This window comes from Trichosurus vulpecula, chromosome 5 (assembly GCF_011100635.1).
Source record: "Trichosurus vulpecula isolate mTriVul1 chromosome 5, mTriVul1.pri, whole genome shotgun sequence".
In the NCBI taxonomy this organism is placed as follows: Eukaryota; Metazoa; Chordata; class Mammalia; order Diprotodontia; family Phalangeridae; genus Trichosurus; species Trichosurus vulpecula.
Window position 1 is genome coordinate 271,456,898 of NC_050577.1, and position 19,585 is coordinate 271,476,482.

Here is a 19,585-nt window from a genome sequence, read left to right on the forward strand (position 1 = left end):
GAAAACAATAGGCACAAAGACAATGTAAACAAAAAGAACATGAAAAAAACTGAACACCGTAAATGACCGAACTGGGACCCAGAAGAGCTAAGGAAACACCTCCTCTTCTTCTCATTAGTTGGGCGTGGATGGCAGGGGGCTGGGAGAAGGGGACATGGATGTTCACTGGTGGGTTTTGCTAAAAACCGCCTCTCCTGGCCCCCACTGCTGTTCTTGTAAAATCTTTAAGGGATGATTTGCAGAAAGGGACTTGTAGGGAAAGTGGGTAGATATAGATTTCATAAATAATCACAATGTAACAAAAAAAAGTATCAGTGATTTTTCTTGTTTAAACCAACTATTCTCAAAGGTACAGGCCTTGTCCCTTACCATCCCGCAGAAGACTCACTCTAGTCCAGCATCTCTGCACATCACTCCCTTCGCTTCAGGGATGATTTACAAGGCTTCTGTTGCCCACAACAGGACTGACCCTCTCACTGTCACTTCCTTCAAGAAAGAGCTCCAAACCACACCCCAAAGCTGTCATCCCAGACTACTTCTTTACTGTGGACCATCAGATTTTTTTGACATGTTAGTTAGTTTCAATGAACCTTCTCTTTTCTTCTTTATTACAAAAGATGTCCATGCCAGCTATCTGGAAGGGATAGGTGTAGGTAATAGTGGTAAACACAGGTGATGTAAAAACAAAAGGTAAATAAGTTTGGTTTTCTTTTAAGATGTCATCCCCTCAGAATACTGCCTCCTCAGAAGTAAAGATGGCACTTCATCTATTTCCTTTGAATCTCAACTCTTCACCCTGAGTAGAGCCTAAGTAGAAGACCATGTACAACAAATCCGACAGAATGCCCTCCGCCATCCTTTGCTGCTGAGTCTCACCACCAAATCATGTCGTAAACACTAGTGAAAGAGAAAAGGTAAAAAAGGGTGCAGCTTCAATTAGGGAACACAAAGGGACATCGTTCAAATCTATGGGCAGGGGAGAATTCTTAAGCAAGGGATAGAGGTTTCCATAAGAAATAAAAGACACATTCAATCACAAAAAAAAAAAAAAACAAGGCAAGTAGTTTAAGAAGGAAGCTGTCAACTGAGGAAAAATTTTCTCTATCAAATACCTCTGATAAGAGTCTGCTATCCAAGATGGGTAGGACATTAAGAAATATCTGAGTCAAGCGTCATTCATTCCTCAATGTATATATGGTCAAAGGATATAAACAAACAGTGCTCAAAAGAAATGTAAATTATCAACATCAGTGTTAAAGTACTCTAAATCTCTAATAAGAAAGATTTTTAAAACTAACTCTGGGTGTCAACTCACATTCAGCAAAACCGGCAAAGACAACAATATATGAAAATAGTCTTCATTGGAGGAGTTGCAGAAAGAGGCATATTGATGAAGGAATTTGTTTTGCTTGACTATGTATGTTTGTTACGGGGATTTTCTTTTTTTTTTTTTTTGAGGGGGGAAGGCAGGGCAATTGGGGTTAAATGACTTGCCCAAGGTCACACAGCTAGTAAGTGTGTCAAATGTCTGAGGCTGGATTTGAACCCAGGTCCTCCTAACTCCAGGGCCAGTGCTCTACTCACTGTACAATCCAGCTGCCCCCAGGGGTTTTCTTTTTTTCTTTTTCAATGGAGGTGGGAGATCAGGGAGAGAAGGGAGATTTTTGTTCATGGGAAAAAAAATTTAATTTAAAAAATTCCTGAATTTCCCTTCCATAGGACTTTTAAAAAGATGTAATAAATCCTGTTTCTTTAAAAAAAAAAAAGACCAGCTTATTCACCACACAAAAAAGAGGTGAAGGACTAAAGCTACCAAATGAGAAGTTCATTCAGGCACAGCTAATATTTTTAGCTATTTTGCTTTACTTTATACGTTATGAAGGAGGGCTTCTATTCAGTTGAGAAGCAGTGGAAAAAGGGTGAGTGGGGTAGTGTTAGATTAAAAATAAAAGGAAAAGACATCAATTAAACATTTAAAAAATACACAAGAAAATGTTCTTAAGAGGGCACATACAAATGGGACAATTTTGTAACTCCCTTGTTAAATTTAATATGCACTTAAAAAAAACTATGTAATAAAAGCTCAAACTTTTATAAACAATCATTTTCATCCCACTTTGTATGCTGATATATTCGTTTGTCGATCACCATTAAGTTTATAAATAAGAAAACTAAAACAAAAAACCCCCAACTGATAATGGTTTCAGGTAACAGACACTGAAACACAACTCCTTTCTCAGCAGACAGACAGAGGATTCCTAGGACAGAATGTTACCTACAATCTTGATGACTGCATTAGTTATCTTTGCTTAACAGTATTTTTTTAAATGAGGGAAGACTTTATGTAGAAATGATGGCAATGGTATCAATAAAACTCAGATTTAAAAAGATCATTAAATCATTTAAAACAGAGGCATGCCAACATACTGTTGGTAGAGCTATGAATTGGTCCAAATATTCTGGAAAGCAATATGGTATTATGCTAGAAAAGTGACTGAAATGCCCATTCCCTTTGACACAGAGATTCCACTGCTAGGCATATACTACAAGGATGTCAAAGATTGAAAGAGATTCTACATCATCAATTGGGAGAATGGTTAAGCCAATTTTGGGGCACGAATGTAATGGATTATGACTGTGCCATAACAAACATTACCTAGGAGGAAAACAGACAAGCACAGACAAAACAAGCTGAACTGATAAGAGAGAAAGAAGCAGAACCAGGAAAACAATATACATAATAACAACTGTATAAATGGAAAGAAAAAAATAAAAATGAACATTGTTAATTGTAATGACCAATTTTGTCATCTAAGAGAGATGTGAAACTAATTCCTCCCTTCCTTGTAGAAGGGGAAAGTTATAGTTGTGGAACAACTGTATATACGATGAGATTCAGGTGAGGTACTGAATATCTGGAAATGAAGGTGATTGAACACAAAAGGTATTAATAAAATTAAAAAAACAGAGTGTGGAGGCAGACCCAAGGTGGTGGAGAAAAGGCAGGAAATTTTCTGAGCTCTCCCAAATTCCCCCCAAACTTTAAGCTATGCTTTAAAACAAATTCTAGAGTCGCAGAACACACAAAAAGACAGGGTGAAACAATTTTCCAGCCCAAGATAACTTAAAAGAACTGCAGGAAAGGTTTGTCTCACTCAGGTAAAAGGGGATCACAGCCCTAGCTCAGGTGGTGTCCAGACAAGACAGCAGGGGGCCCCTAGCCCCAACACAGCTCAGCAACCAAGGCCCGGCAGTCCAGCTATTAGGCCTCCAGTCTTGGGAGCAGCATGCCAGTCACAGGGCCTGGAGGCCCAAATGCAGCAGGCAATTGCCATACTGTGGCCCCAGGGCAGCAAGTGAGCCGCCAGGTCCAAAGACCCCCAGAGATGCCGATACAGCAGGCCCCCCCTAGCCCAAGAAGCTTGGGACAGTGCCCCCTGTATCCTTAAGAGCAGAGCTCAACTTTGAAAGTCACAAAATAGTCTAGAAAATGAGAAAAAACAAACAAACCCTGACCATAGAAAACTATTATAGTGACAGGGAAGATCAAAACACAAAATCAGAAGAGGACAACAATGTCAAAACACCCACATATGAAGTCTCAAAGAGAGTTATGAATTGGCCTCAGGACAAAAAAAAAGTCTGGAAGAGCTCAAAAAGAATTTCAAAAATAAGTAAGAGAAGTATAAGAAAAATTGGGAAAAGAAATGAGAATTATGAAGAGAATCATGAAAAAAAAAAAAGATCCAACAGCTTGGTAAAGGAAGCAAAAATTGGAAAAAGGTATACAAAAATCCACAGAAGAAAACAATTCCTTAAAAAGTAGAAGTGACCAAATGGAAAAGAAGGTAGAAAAATCCACTGAAGAAAACAACTTCTTGAAAAATAGAATTGACCAAATGGAAAAGGAGGCACAAAAGCTAACTGATGAAAATAATTCCTTAAAAATTAGAATTGGGGAAGTGGAATCTAATGACTCCATTAGATAGCAATAATCAATCAAACAAAATCAAAACAATGAAAAAATAGAAGAAAATATGAAAAATCTCATTGGATAAACTAGTGACTCAGAAAATAGATCTGGGAATGATAATTAATAAATTATTGAACTACCTGAAAGCCATGATAAAAATAAAAAGAGCCCGGATAGTATCTTTCAAGAAATTATCCAGGAAAACTGCCCTGATATACTAGAACTAGAGGGTAAAATAATAACTGAAGGAATCCAATGCTCACCTCCTAAAAAAGATCCCAAAATACAAACTTCCAGGAATATTATAGCCAAATTCTAGAACTCTCAGGTCAAAGGAGAAAATACTACAAGCAGACAGAAAAAAAAATTCAAATAATTCAAATCTGCAGTCAAGATTACACAGGACCTAGCAGCTTCTACATTAAAGGATTGGAGGGCTTGAAACATGATATTCTGGAAGGCAAAGGGAGTTACATAATAACCAAGAATCAACTATCCAGCAAAATTGAGCATAATCCTTGAAGGGGAAAAATGGACATTCAATGAAATAGAGGAATTTCAGACATTTCTGATGAAAAGACCAGAGCTAAACAGAAAATTCAATTTCCAAATACAACACCCAAGAGAAACATAAAAAGGGAAATAGGAAAGAAAAACTATAAGTTATTCAATAAGGTTAAACTGTTTACATCCTTATAGGAGAAAATGATACTTGTGACTCTTAAGAACTATATCACTATTTGGGCAGTTAGGAGTATACATAGTTGGGACGATTTTTTAAAAATTAAGGGGTAAGAAAGAGGACTGCACTGAGAAGAGAGAAGGGAGAGGCAGAATGAGGTAAATTAGCTCACATGAAGAGACTTGTAAGACTTATTATAAGGTCTTATATTATATTATTATACCTACATTATAAGACCTATATATTATAATTATCATATTATTATATTATATATTTTACTATTATATTGTATTATATCATATCATATCATATTATATACCTATAATTATAAGACCTATTATAGTAGAGGAAAAGAAAGGAGGGAGGTGAGCATCATTTGAACCTCTCATCAGATCTGGCTCAAAGAGGGAATGATATACACACTCAGTTGGGTATAGAAATCTATTTTAGTCTATAAGAAAGTAGGAAAGGAGGGGAAAAAAAGGGGAGGGCTGATAAAAGGGAGGGCTAACTGAAGGAAACTGATCAGAAGTAAAACATTGGTGAGGAGGGACAAGGTGAAAGGAGAGAGAAGTATAAACAGGATGGATAAATAGGATGGAAGGAAATACACAGTAATCATAAATGTGAATGTAAATGATATGAACTCACTCATAAAATGGAAACAGATAACACAGTGGATCAAAAACTAGAATCCTATAATATGTTGTTTACAAGAAACACATTTGAAGCAGAAATTCACACACACAGAGTGAAAAAAGTAAAAGGTGGGGCAGAATATATTAGGCTTCAGCTAAAGTAAAAAAAAAACAGAGGAAGCAATTATGACCTCAGACAAAGCAGAAGCAAAAATAGATCTAATTAAAAGAGATTAGGAAGGAAACTACATCTTGCTAAAAGGTACCACAGACAATGAAATAATATCAATATTAAACATATAAGCCCCAAATGGTAGAGCATTCCAATTTTTAAAGGAGAAGTTAAATGAGTTACAGGAGAAAAGTTACAGGAGGGACCTCAACTTTCCCCTCCAGAAACAGATAAACCTAATCACAAAATAAACAAGAAATTAAGGAAGTGAAAAGAATTTTAGAAAAGTTAGATATGATAGACCTCTGGAGAAAACTGAATGGGGAAAGAAAGGAATGTACCTTTTTCTCAGCAGTACATGGGACCCACACAAAACCTGACCACAAATTAGTGCATAAAAACCTCATGACGAAATGCAGAAAAGCAGAAATATTAAATGCATCCTTTTCAGATCATGATGTAATAAAATTACATTTAATTAAGGCTTATGGAAAGATAGATTAAAAATTACTTGGAAGCTAAACTAATCCTAAAGAATGAGTGTGTCAAAGAACAAATCATAGAAATAATCAATAATTCCATTAAAGAGAATGACAACACTGAGACAACATACCAAAATTTATGGAATGCAACCAAAGCCGTACTTAAGGCAAAATTTATATCTCTAAATGCTTACACCAATAAAATAGAGAAATAGCAGATTGATGAATTAGGCATAAAAACCAGGAAAAAAAAACAAATTTAAAATCCCCAATTAAATACCAAATTGGAAATACTGAAAATCAAAGGAGAGATTAATAAAACTGAGAGTAAGAAAACCATTTAACTAAATCAATAAAAGTAGGAACTGGTTTTATGAAAAAAAAAAAAACAACCCAATAATATAGATAAACCATGGGTTAATTTGATTTTTTTTAAAAAGAAGAAAACCAAATTACCAGTATCAAAAATGAAAAGGGTATATTTACCACTAATGAAGAAGAAATTAAAGCAATGATTAGGAGCTATTTTGCCCAATTGTATGCCAACAGATCTGCCAATCTAAATGAAATAGATGCATATTTAGAAAAATATAAATTGCCTAGATTAACAGAAGAAAAATAACCCTATCTTAGAAAGAGAAATTAAAGAAGCTGTCAATGAACTCCCTAAGAAAAAAATCCCCAGGGCCAGATGAATTCACAAGCAATATTCTACCAAACATTTAAAGAACAACCAATTCCAATACCATTTCAATACTATTTGAGAAAAAGGCAAAGGAATCCTACCAACCTGTCTTTATGACACAAATATAGTACTGAGACCTAAACCAGGAAGAGCCAAAACAGAGAAAGAAAATTATAGACCAATTTCCCTAATGAATATTGATGCAAAAATTTTAAATATTAGCAAGATTACAGCAATATATCACAAAGATCGTACTCTATGACCAGAAGAGATTTCTACCAGAATATTTGAAAAAGCAAGAGATAAAGGCTTAAAATCAAGTATAATCTACCCAGCAAAGCTAAGTATAATATACAGGGAGAAAAAGATCCTTAATAGACTAGAAGTCTTGCAAGTATTCCTGATGAAAAAAGGTCAGAGCTGAGCAGACATTTGAAAATGGAAATGCAGAGGCCAGAGGAAATAATGAAAAGGCATACATATTCATATAAGTGAAAGGAAATGTGTGAGGATGAACTGTTTATGTGTTAATAGAGGGATAAGAAACAAATGGCTTCTCAGAATCCTAATGTCTTTAAGGGTCAGAGATAAAAGTTAAAACAATTGTCGGTCTGTCAGTGGTTTTGTCCTATTTTAATGGTCTTAGGTGAAAAATAAAAATAGAAGATAAAAATTAATTACTCTCCAGGTTGTATTCTTGACTCATTTCAACAAGACTTTCTCTACCAGGTCATCAGCTACTACCTTCTCTCCCCACTTTTCAATTCCCTTATGCGTTATCCTCCCCTGTTAGAATGTAAGCTCCTTGAGGAGAGTGACTATCTTTCTTTCTACTTGTTTTTATTCCCATACAGTGCCTGTCATATAATAATCAATTAATAAATGTTTGCTGACTGGGGTTGGGGAGGGGCAGGGAGGCCAGGGGAATATGCTGGGAAGCAAAGGAGAAAGTAGGGGAAGGAAATCATTACTATACAATAGAAGTATTTAAGATTAAAAGTATAGAGTCATAGAGGAAAGGGTTAAGGGAGTGAGCATCCAATGATCCTTACTCTCATATGAATGGGATAAAGAAGGATTGAACACATTCATATCCTCTTTCACACACAGAGATCTCAGAATAGAAATATATTCAACCTAAAAGTGAAATTGGATGGAAAGAGACAAAAGAAGAGTAGAGAGGGTTCTAGGAAAGAAGGATAGATAAGGGATTAAGTCATAAGCCAAACAATCTTGAATAGAGAAGGGAGGAAGATTGAGGATTTAAAAGTAAAAGAAAGAATAAAAAGAGGGAAATAGGCTGCTCACTTAGAGATTACAAGTGTCAGGAAAATTTTCTCATTTACAAAGAAGGCGGCAGAAGTAAAGAGAGGGAAAAAGTATAAGAGGACAGGACAAAGGGAAATTCACAATTAAGAATCAAAATATGAATGTAAATGGAATTAATTCACTCATAAAACAGATTACACGAAATGGATTAAAAAGCAGAATTCAACAATATGTTATTTATAAGATACACACTTGAAAAGCAAAGATTCACAGAGTTAAAATGAGGGGCTAGAGCAAAATCTATTATGTTTCAGCTGAACTAAAAAAAAAACAGGGATAGCAATCATGATTTCAGGTAAGGCTACAATAAATACATAGAAGGGAAATTATATTATTAAGCACCATAGACAATGAATTGATCTCAGTACTTAATACAGATGTCCCTACTAACATCTAAATATTTAAAGAGGGGCTAATAATTCATTATTTCACAAAAACTGTTGGGAAAATTGGAAAATGGTAGGGCAGAAACTGGGCATAGACCAATATCTTACACCATATACCAAAATAAAGTCAAAATGAGTTCATGATTTAGGAGTAAAGGCCGATACTATAAGTAATTTGGGAGAGCAAGGAATAGTCTATTTATCAGATTTATGGAAAAGAAAAGAATTCATGACCCAACAAGAGATAGAGAGCATTACAAAATGCAAAATGGATAATTTTGATTATGTCAAATTGAAATGTTTTTGTACAAAAAAAGCCAATGCAACAAAAATTAGGAGGGAAGCAGAAAATTGGGAGAAAATATTTGCAATTAGTATCTCTGATAAAGGCCTCATTTCTAAAATATACAGGGAACTGAGCCACATATATAGGAATACAAGCCATTCCCCAATTGAGAAATGGTCAAAGGATATGAACAGGCAGTTTTCAGAGGAAGAAATTAAAGCTATCTATAGGCATATGAAAAAATGCTCTGGATCACTACTGATTAGAGAAATGCAAATCAAAACAACTCTTAGATACCACATCTCTCCTGTCAGATTGGCTAAAATAACAAAACAGGAAAATGATAAATGCTGGAAAGGATGTGGGGAGACTGGAACATTGTTACATTGCTGGTGGAGTTGTGAGCTGATCCAGCCATTTTGGAGAGCAATTTGGAACTATGCCCAAAGGGCTATAAAAATGTTCATACCCTTTGACCCAGCATTACCACTTCTAGGGTTGTATCCCAAAGAAATCACACAAGCGGGAAAAGGACCCATATGTACAAGGATATTTATAGCAGCTCTTTTTGTGGTAGCCAAGAATTGGAAATCAAAGGGATGCCCATCAATTGGGGAATGGCTGAACAAGCTGTGGTATATGAAGGTAATGGAATACTATTGTGCCATAAGAAATGGGGATGATACGGACTTCGTAACAACCTGGAAAAAACCTACACGACATAATGCTGGGTGAGCGGAGCGGAGCCAGGAGAACATTGTACACAACCACAAATATATGGACTCCGTGAAAACCAACCCTGACATACTTCGCTCTTCTCAGCAACGTAAGGTGCAAGGACAACTCCAGGGGACTCATGATGGAGAATGCTATCTTCATCCAGAGAAAGAACTGTGAAGTTTGAATACAGATTGAGGCGCACTACATGCTCGCCTTTTTTGCTTCTCTTTTGTTTTTGTTTTTGGGTTTTTTTGTTTGTTTGTTTGTTTGTTTGTTTTTTTTGGTTATGTCTCTTCTTTCTCATGATTCATTCCATTGGTCATAATTCTTCTCCACAACTTGACTAGTGTATAAATTAATTCAATGCAAAGTTATACATGGTAGTTATATGAGATTCCAGGCCGTCTTGGGGAGGGAGGAGGGAGGGAGTGGAGAAAATCTGGAACTCAAAATTATGTAGAACCGTGTGCAGTAAACTAAAAATAAATAAATAAATTTAAAAAATAAAAAAATTAAAAATAAATAAATAAATGTTTAAAGAGAAAGTTAATTGAATTGAAGGGAAAAGTATGTAGTAAAACTGTAATAGTGAAGGACTTTAAAATACCCCTTTAATAAACCAAAACTAAACAAGAAAGAAGGACCTAAGTAAAATTTTAGAAAAGTTAGGTATGACAAACCTCTGGCATTTACTTAATGAGAATTTACATTAACTCTTAGCTGTAAATGACACCTTTACAAAAATTGGTCATGTACAGGACATAAAGACCTCACCAAATGATACAGAAAAGCAGAAATAATAAACGTACATTATTTATCATAATGCAATAAAATTATATTTAATAAAAGACCCTTAAAGAAAGTATTTAAAAGTAATTAGAAACTAACATTTTTCTAAAGAACTGGTGGGTCAAAAAACAAATTCTAAAAACAATTGCTGACAATAATCATACACAACTAAAGCAGTTCTGAAGGGAAAATTCATATCTCTGAATGCCTTCATAAACAAAAGGAAAACCTAATTGTTCATATCAATTATCAATGTTCAAATTAAAAAAGAAAACTCAGGGGCAGCTAGGTGGCACAGTGAGTAGAGCACCGGGCCTGGAGTCAGGAGGACCTGAGTTCAAATCCTCAGACACATGACACACTTACTAGCTGTGTGACCTTGAGCAAGTCACTTAACCCCAATTGCTCTGCCTTCCCCCCTGCAAATAAAAAAAAAGAGAACTCACAATGAGTGAAGAGAAAATAGAGGAAATTATTAAAATGTATTTTGCTCAATTAAATGCTAACCAAACTCACTTAGAGGAATTAAATGAATACTTCCTAAAGTATAAAATAATCAAATTAATAAAAGAAATAGCCAATTATCAGAAAAAGAAATTAAACAAATTATAAATTAATTCCCAAAGGGAAAAAAATGCAAGATTAGATGGATTGCTTAACAAGTTAATACTATCAAATATTCAAAAAAATTAATTCCAATACTATATAAATGGTTTCAACAGTAAGAAAAGAATATACTCTTCTAATCTCTTTCTATAATACAAATATGGTGTTGATACCTAAATCAGATAGACATAGCAAAGAAAAAAGAAAACTATACAGACCAATATCCCTAAAGAACATTTATGCAAATAATTTAGATAAAATATTGGTAAGTAGGTTACAACAATAGAGAAAAAAGAAAAATTATACAGTATGACCAGGTTTGATTTATACCAAGAATGCAAGGTTGTTTCAACACAAGGAAGAATATAAATAGAATAGACCATGTTAAAAAAGAATAAAATATAAATGAAAACTATAAATCACATCAATAGATATTGAAAAGACTTTTGACAAGATTTCAACTGTATTAAAAACTCTACAAAGCAGAGGAATAAATGGCCCTTTCCTCAACAGAGTAACCAGTAATAACAACATCAATAACAAACATTATATGTAATGGAGAAAAGTAGAAGCTTTTTCAATAAGATCAGGAGTAAAGCAAGGATGCCCATTCTCAGCAGTACTATTTACAATGCAGAAAATGCTAGCTATATTAATAAGACAAGAAAAAGAAATTGAAGGAACAAGCACAAAGAGAAAACAAAAATATAGTTTTTTGTAAATAATATGATGGTATACTTAGAGAATCTTAGAGTCAACTAAAATTAACTGACATCATTAATAACAAACAAACTTACAGGATATGAGATAAGTCCACATAAATAATCAGTGTTCTTTTACATAACCAACAAAACCCAACAAGAAAAGATAGAAAAAGAAATTCCATTCAAAATAACTATAGAAGCTATAAATAACTTAAGAGTGTATCTTCCAAGATTCACCAAAGAACTATATAAATAAAAGTATAAAATATTCTTCATAAAAATACAGACCTACATAACTGGAGAAACATTAATTGTTGAAGCCAATATAATGAAATGACAATACTAACTAAATTAATTTACTTATTTAGTGCTGTAACAATTAAACACCCAAAAGAATTTTAAAGAGCTAGAAAAAAAAATAAAATGTATAGGGAGGAACAAAAGGTCAAGAATCTCAAGGATAATAATGAAAAAAAGTTGGGAAGCAAGGAAGGTACTATCAGCACCAGATCTCAAACTCTACTACAAAGCAGTAACCATTAAAATAATTTAGTTAAATAATAATAATTTAGTTTAGTTAAAAAAATTACATAAAAATTAATTTAAAAAAAAAGTTAAGTCAGTGGAACAGATTAGGCACATACAGAAGCAAACACAATAGGATATTACTTAATAAACCCAAAAGTTCTAGTTATTGGGAGAACTCACTATTTAACAAAAACCTCTGGGAAAACTGGACAGTAGTCTGGAAGAAATTAGGTTTAGTCCAACACTTCATACCATATGCCAAGATAAACCTTAAATGGATATGAGACCTGGATATAAAAGACCCCATCATAAACAAACTAGAGGAGCAAAGAAGAAATTACCTTTTCCATCTATGTATAGGGAATAATTCATGACCAAACAAAGGATAGAGAGGATCACAGAAGGTAAAAAAGACAATTTTGATTATATCAAATTTTAAAAATTTTGTAAAAATAAATCTAATGTAGCAAAAATTAGAAGGGAAACGGGTAACTGGGAAACAATCTTTACAAAAAGTTTCTCTGCTAGTTCCAAGACATGTAAGGGGGGGCAGCTACATGGCACAATGGATAGACTACAGGCCCTAGAGTCAGGAGGACCTGAGTTCAAATCCAGCCTCAGACACTTACTAGCTGTGTGAACCTGGGCAAGTCGCTAAACCCCATTTGCCTCCAAAAACAAAAAGAAAAGCCCAAAGCATATAAAGAACTGATTCAAATTTATAAGACTAAGAGCCACTCCTTAACAAATGATCAAAGCATAGAAGCACTTAAGTTTTCAAAGGAAGAAATCCAAGCTATCAACAATCATATGAAAAACGCTCTAAATCACTAATAATAGAAATTCTGAGGTTCTACCTCATAACTATCAGACAATTTGTAACTGTATCAGAAAGTTACCCAATCGTGCATAGTCTTTGACTCAGCACCCTAAAGAAATCCAAGAAAGATGAAAAGGATCTATATGTACAAAAATATTTATATAACATTTCCTTTTGTGGTAGCCAAAAACTGGAATTTATTCCTCCAGTTGGGAATGGCTAACCACATTGTGGTACATTAATGTAATAGAATATAATTATGTCACAAGAAATAATGAAACGGGACAATTTCAGAGAAAACTGGGAAGATTTTTATGAACTGATACAAAGTGAAGTGAGTAGAACTAGAAGAACAATATATACTAACACCATTATGGCAAAAAAAATTTTTGAAAGACTTTAGAACTCTGATCAATGCAATGGTAATCATGAGTCCCGAAGAATGAAAGTGCAACAGTCCATTTTCCTCCTGAAAGAGGAGATGAACTTAAAATGCAGAAAGAGACACATACCTCTGGACATGGCTCATGTGGGAATTCGTTTTGCTGGAACACACAGATATGCATTTAGGGATCTGTTTTTCATTTTGTTCTTAATTTGTTCAATGGGAGAGAGGAATAGTGGGAGGGCCAGATTAATTTTTAAAAAACTTATTTCTTGAAAAATAGAAATAATAAACTAAAAAAAGAAGGGAGAAAACAAAATATGGGAAGGATCAAATGAAGTAATATGTAGTGACGCTCTCCTAGAGTCAAGAAAATAAAACATACAACTTCAATAGCGTATATTTAACCAGCAAAGAACCTTTTTTTGATCGCATTCATTTTCTCAGAGTGGGGGGAAGAATAGGTCAAAAATATCGCTTGCTCTGTCAGAACTGATGGCTAATAGGTCAAGTTTGTGTAGCTTCCTCTTTATAGGAAAGGGCTTCGGGGTGATATATGTAAGGAAATGACATGTTAAGAAAAATCATGGATTTAAAAAAGGGGCAAGGAAAGAGTGTACTTCCTACTCTCATGGAAGTTTACATCTAACCAAGAAAATATTACTAGGTAAACACAGACTGAGAAAAGGAAAGAGAAACCTTAAGGCTGGTGTGATTAACTTACTCAAGAGCCCAGGTCCATAATCATGTAAGGTTCTTGAGCTAAGAAGAGAAAGCTTCCATTTTCCTAAGCTCTGAAGCCAGTGGGCACAGCCTAGGCATATCTATGATACAGCCTTACATAACAGACTGCTCATGTGCTGTGCAAATCCCAACCACTCACTAAGTCCTCCCCTCCCTCTGCCTCCTCACCTTCTCTGGAGGCAATCCAGGGTATGTTCCAGGCTTTGCCAATCCTATCTTCTGACAGAAAGGCTCAGTGACAGAGCTGGCCTCAGCATAGAGCTTCTGGCTGTAGAATCTATAGGCCAAGTGACTGGTGCAGCAGGCTGCCAGGAAAGAGAAAGGAATGTCAGAAGAGGTCCAATTCCTATTTCCCACTCCTGTCTCAATGGCTAAATGAGGTGGAGGGAATATCTGGGCCTGGGCAGATCATTCCAATTAGGCTAATTTACTTCTCCCTAAGTAAAATAAGTGGTATGGCACGTGGTGAGAAAAACTGACCAGCAAGTTCTGGGGTCAAGTCCTCCCTACATATGCTGGCTGTGACCCTGTGCAATTGACTCAACCTCTCCACATGTCGGAAGCCCTAAAAGACTAAATTGCAGGTACCTAAACTGCACTGATGAAGGGTACTCCTCCCAGGGAGATATCTGCCCCAGTAAAATCACAGGTCTCATCAAAAAGCAAACAAACAACTTCTTTCCAGGCCACTGCAGTTTGTTAGCATCAATTTTCTTTTCATGTGCCAACAACTCTTTCCTTCATCTCCCTTTAAAAGGATTTGGCTTCCTTCGTAAAGTTTTCCCAGATCAGAACTCTATTTTAGCCTGTTCTTTATTCCCTACATCTGTAGGATTTTCAAACATGTGAACTCTCAATTATGTGTAACATATTTCATTGAACACTCTACTGTTCTATTCCCATTACCATGGATAACTGAAAGGATGGCCATACATGACCATTTCCACTCTACTCCTTTAGCCTGTAAGGTTCAGGGATGAAAACAGTCACTTCTACAGTCTTTTATAACTTTCACAGTGAGAAAGACAGTAGCCCACAGCAAGTGGCAATTGCTCAGCCAGCCTTCTAGGAAAGGTTCTATGTGGACATCCCCAGAAAGATACCTTCCATGAGTACCCTAACATGGAACCCTTAGGCACTGACCAGCGATTCCAAGGTACTCTGCCTGCTCTTGGTCCTTCAGGCCCTCTAAAGCTTCCAGCATCCAGACAACAGCACAGTGACAACTCTCTACTAGCTGGGTCATGTCGGCCAAATCAGTTACCTGAAGAAACACAGGTGTGAGATTAGGGAATACAGGATTACCTCAAGGAAACCCTGGCCATCACTTGGAAGAAATGACAGCAGCAGCAACAATACTCAGCCTGTCCATTTGGGTCCTTTAAGCAAGGCCAAAGCAATATTTTTAGGAAAAGATCTATCACCCAGCTGCATCAACCCAAGAGTACCTTAGAACCATTGAAGAAATCATAAACCATCCTGGTGTAGAGTTGGAGTCCGTGAAAATGCGTCTGAGCCAAGGCTTGCTGTTGCTTGGGGCAATCCGCAGGAGTCTACAGGGGTAAGAAGCAGCAGGAAAGTAGTTAATGGGGAAGCAAGTATGATGTGAGAACCTGAGGGGGAGCAAAGGGCCAAGAGAGAGGCAGCAAGTGGTTAAGAATTTCTATTGCCAACTCTGAATATCTCGCGCTGTTAGCTGGTTGCATGTGGCCCAATGACAAGCCTGTCAAGATGAGAGTAAGAGTTCCCAGATTTGACCAGGGACCCTCAGCTGGAAGGGAGTTTGAGATTGGTCCTCCCCCACCCACTCCCCCTTCATACATCACTTACACTGTCCCGAAGCTGGCGAAGAAGATGACAGTATCTGCCCAAGAAGGTGGAAAAGCCCAGGATGGTGTCCGTGTCATATTTTTTCAGGGTATCACTCTCTAGGACAGAGATGATGAACTGGCAAGCCTCAACAAGGGCTCTAAGTGAGGATGATGGGCCCTTGACACCAAAGCCCAGGGTAACTGCAGCCTTGTGGAATAGCTCACCCACTGCCCCAAGGGCTCCTGCCAGCAACCTCTGCAGTTCTACCCCAAACAGGCATAGCTGGAGGCTAGGGGCCAAGTCTGTGTTTCCTAGGTAACCTTGGGCTTCCTGCACAACCCTGGTGGCCTCATCATAGCAGCTACTCAGGCAGAGCCGCTGGCACCGTTCTAAGGTAAGCTCTAGGAGGCAGAGGGCCCTGCAGGGAGAGAGAGGATGTGAGGGGCAGGCTTCCTCACCAACCAGCACTTTGATCACACAGGTAGACAGCTGTTCACTGAGGAAGCAGGCATCTGCCTCACTCAAAGGATGCCCACTAGCTCCAAAGAGCCGGCAGGCAGCTTCAGCTTGACAAGCCGTTGGGGAAGCAAAAAGGGGGAATTTACAAGGGGTGCTTTCATCTTCCAGGAGTACCAGGAAGCTCAGGGCCCACAGGCGAACAGAGAAGGCTGACTGCCGCTCCCCGACTGCTTCTGCTCCCTTCCAAAGCAAAGAGAAGGCGCCTCGGGCAATAGCCTCATAGTCCTGGGATGTACCCACAGGCACATGCTGCATTAGGCAGGTGTGCAATGATTGGGTCAGGCGACGAACGGCTTTTGGGGTCACATGGGCAGTAATATTCCGCAAGAGGACAAAGAGGATCCGTTCCAAGTAGAGGGGTGAGCGATGGGGGGTTGCTGTCAAGTAGCCATCACAGGCCAACTCTGCCAGCTCTAAGAGGCTGCCCAGGTGCTCAGGGCAAGCCAGCCCAGCCACCACTTGCTGGTTACAGGCCCTGAGAATGCCATCACATGCCAGTCGTTGTTCTGTTGCAAGTGAGCGGCCTGTGGGGCTATCCAGAGGTCTGGACAAGAACTCCTGAAAGGAAAGGAGTTTGTAAATCAGATTACCAAGAGAAGGAAAGAGGTACAGAAACGTGGCTAGATATCACGATCATTCAGTAATAATGTCTCTCTTTCATCTTATTATCTTAACACAAAGGAAGGGAAAGTTTTTACCTCCAAGGCACCCCAGCTTGGTATCTCATTTGCTACTCAGGTCCTCTCTGACTGATAACACTACTCAATGTTGGTTGGTAAAAAACTCAGCAAGTCATTCCAATCTCTAAGAGGCCCCACCAACCACCCTAACCTTCAGTTCAACCAGCAAAGCCTTGGCCTCCTCTTGGCTGCTCGTCCATTTTCCAAAGTCTGCTCCTTTAAAGTTCCTCATGACCCATATGAGCTGCCAAAACAGAAAAAGAATTGAGGGGTAGTTAGCTAGGTCCAGCAAGATGGGAAGGTAAACTCAATATTAAGTAAGTGTGCAAAAGCCCATGTCACCCCATTTATCAATCTCTCATTGATAAGGAATGACCTTTCCCCACTTAGACTACACATCAGATTGTCTTACACCACCTAGGATTCCTCTTTCTATGAGGTACAACCCTCATTCACCTTGAAGGTTATACAAATGAGACACTGGCTCTAGCAGACATTGCCCTGATGGCAAGTCTTTCAGAGACTAGCCTAAATAAATTCAAAAAAAGTTAATCACAAGATAGTTGGCCACTAGGTGATAAATTCATTTGGACTCAGCTACACAAGAATTCAGTTACTTATTTAGGCAAGGGCTACAGACGAAGTCCTAGTGGGGATCACAGACCCATCTTTGAAGCGATACAATGTTTATTTGTGTGTCGTGTGCTGCATCCTTCTTCCAAACTAGAAGCTGAGGGAGGGGGCCATGTGACCCTGGACAAGTCATTTAACGCTTCAGAATCTGTTTCCTCACGTGGGCTTCTTACAGAGGTATAAGGACAACGATAATGGCAGCTAGCACTTACACAGTGCGATAAAGTTTACCAAGTACAAACGCTGCCTCATTCTATCCTCACAACTTGGTGAGACAGGTGGTAATGTCCCCATTTTACAGGTGAGGAATGTAGAGGTCAAGTGACTCGGCCAAGATCACACAGCTAATAAGTATCTGAGGCAGAATTTTTATCTCCAGGTCCTGTACTCCATCTACTGTGCTACCTCGCTGCCACCCATGAAGAAAGCTCCTTCTTCCAGTTTTACTTATTCTTTACTTATAGGCACAGTTCTCAGCTGAGAAGGTAATAGGAATGGGAGACCTAAGGACAGATAAAAAGATTTGGAAGAACTGATGTGAAGAGCGGGATAATGAGTCAATTAGGGACATTTAAAAGGATTGACTTGCTGTAATGAGAGCCCAGTTGAGTTTGTGTAACATAAATCTGTAGTCGATCCAGTCAGCACGGTTTTACTTATTTTATCCTGCTTTATTTGGGAGCACATGAGTAGGGATGAAGGCAGAGGCAGGGGACAGTGAGGGCAATCCAGGGCTGAGGCTTAGGAGGGCAACACTGGTGACTGGACAAGGGGGAGAAGAGGAAAGTGTAGACTTGAAGTGGTTCACTAAGCAAGAGTATAGCCAGTACAGGGATGATGGCCTGGTAAAGAACTAAAGCGTCAAGGGATTGGAGATCCTGGTGAGGAAGAACAGGCTCTAGGGTCATGAAGCCAAAGGACAGAGGTAGAATGACTACATAATCAGATAAGAGAATTTCAGAGTTCATAGACAGAGAAGTGGAGCATTTGTGGGTGATGTTAAGATCCAGAATATGACCATCCCTACATCTCTACAATCCAGCTTCCAGTTTCATCATTCAACCAAAACTGCTCTCTGCTATTTTAATGGTATTCTCTTCTCAATCTTCATCCTTCTTGACCTTTCTGTAGCTTCGGCATGTCAATCACCATCTTTGATACTCTTCTTCCTTGGTTTTCATGACATTACTCTCTCTTGGTTCTCCTCCAACCTATGTGACTGATCACTCCTCAATCTCATTTTCTGGATCTTCATCTAAGTCATACCCAGGAACCATGGATGTCCCACAGGACTCTGTCCTGGGTCCTCTTCTCTCTTTTCAACCAGAGGTTGGCAGCCTGCTTTTGTAAGTCTGTGAGCTAAGTATGTTTAGTTTTGGGGTTTTTTTTAACATTTAAAGTGGTTTAAAAAAATCAAAAGAATACTATTTCCTGACATAATAATAGTTAAAACTCAACAGCGTTTGTCAAAAAAGTAGGCTTCAAATGTTGCTCTTTGAAGGATCTGTGAAGAATGGTTTATTCTGATATTGAGTTTGAAGACAAGGCATTATTTATATTATGTAATAACACTATTGTTGTTGGTCTGTCATGTATGACTCTTTGTGACCCTGAGGACACTGTCCATGAGGTTTTCATGGCAAAGATGAGTGGTTTCTCATTTCCTTCTCTGGTAGATTAAGGCAAACTGAGATTAAGTGACTTGCCTGGGTCACACAGCTAGTAAATGTGTGAGGTGGGATTTGGAATCAGAAATCAGATGTTTCTGACTCCAGGTCCAGCATTCTATCCACTGAGCCATCTAGCTGCTAATAACACTATAGCTGTGCTAAAAGAATATATCAACAAGTACCAGACTAAGCACTTGTCACACAATATTCCCAACTCACACAAAAGCAATGGTCAGAAAAATGAGAAAACTTTAACTGAAAGCAGAATTTCTTGACAAAAATTAAAAATGAAAAATTTTCAAGTGGCTCATTTGTTAGGCAAGCAAGTTCATTAAACTTTAA

At 37.6% G+C, this 19,585-nt stretch overlaps 1 protein-coding gene across 1 annotated transcript in view; it reads right to left on the bottom strand.

The window, feature by feature from the left end:
- The window catches only part of ESPL1 (extra spindle pole bodies like 1, separase), a 35,660-nt gene extending 18,488 nt beyond the window's left edge, over window positions 1-17,172 (bottom strand). The window contains exons 1-5 of the mRNA XM_036760359.1: window positions 17,092-17,172; window positions 15,760-16,818; window positions 15,378-15,482; window positions 15,073-15,193; window positions 14,098-14,234 (exon numbers count right to left, since the gene is read on the bottom strand). Of these exons, the coding sequence (XP_036616254.1) occupies window positions 14,098-14,234; window positions 15,073-15,193; window positions 15,378-15,482; window positions 15,760-16,818; window positions 17,092-17,172 (1,503 nt within the window). The remainder of the gene's footprint in view (window positions 1-14,097; window positions 14,235-15,072; window positions 15,194-15,377; window positions 15,483-15,759; window positions 16,819-17,091) is intronic.
- Window positions 17,173-19,585: the final 2,413 nt, after the last annotated feature.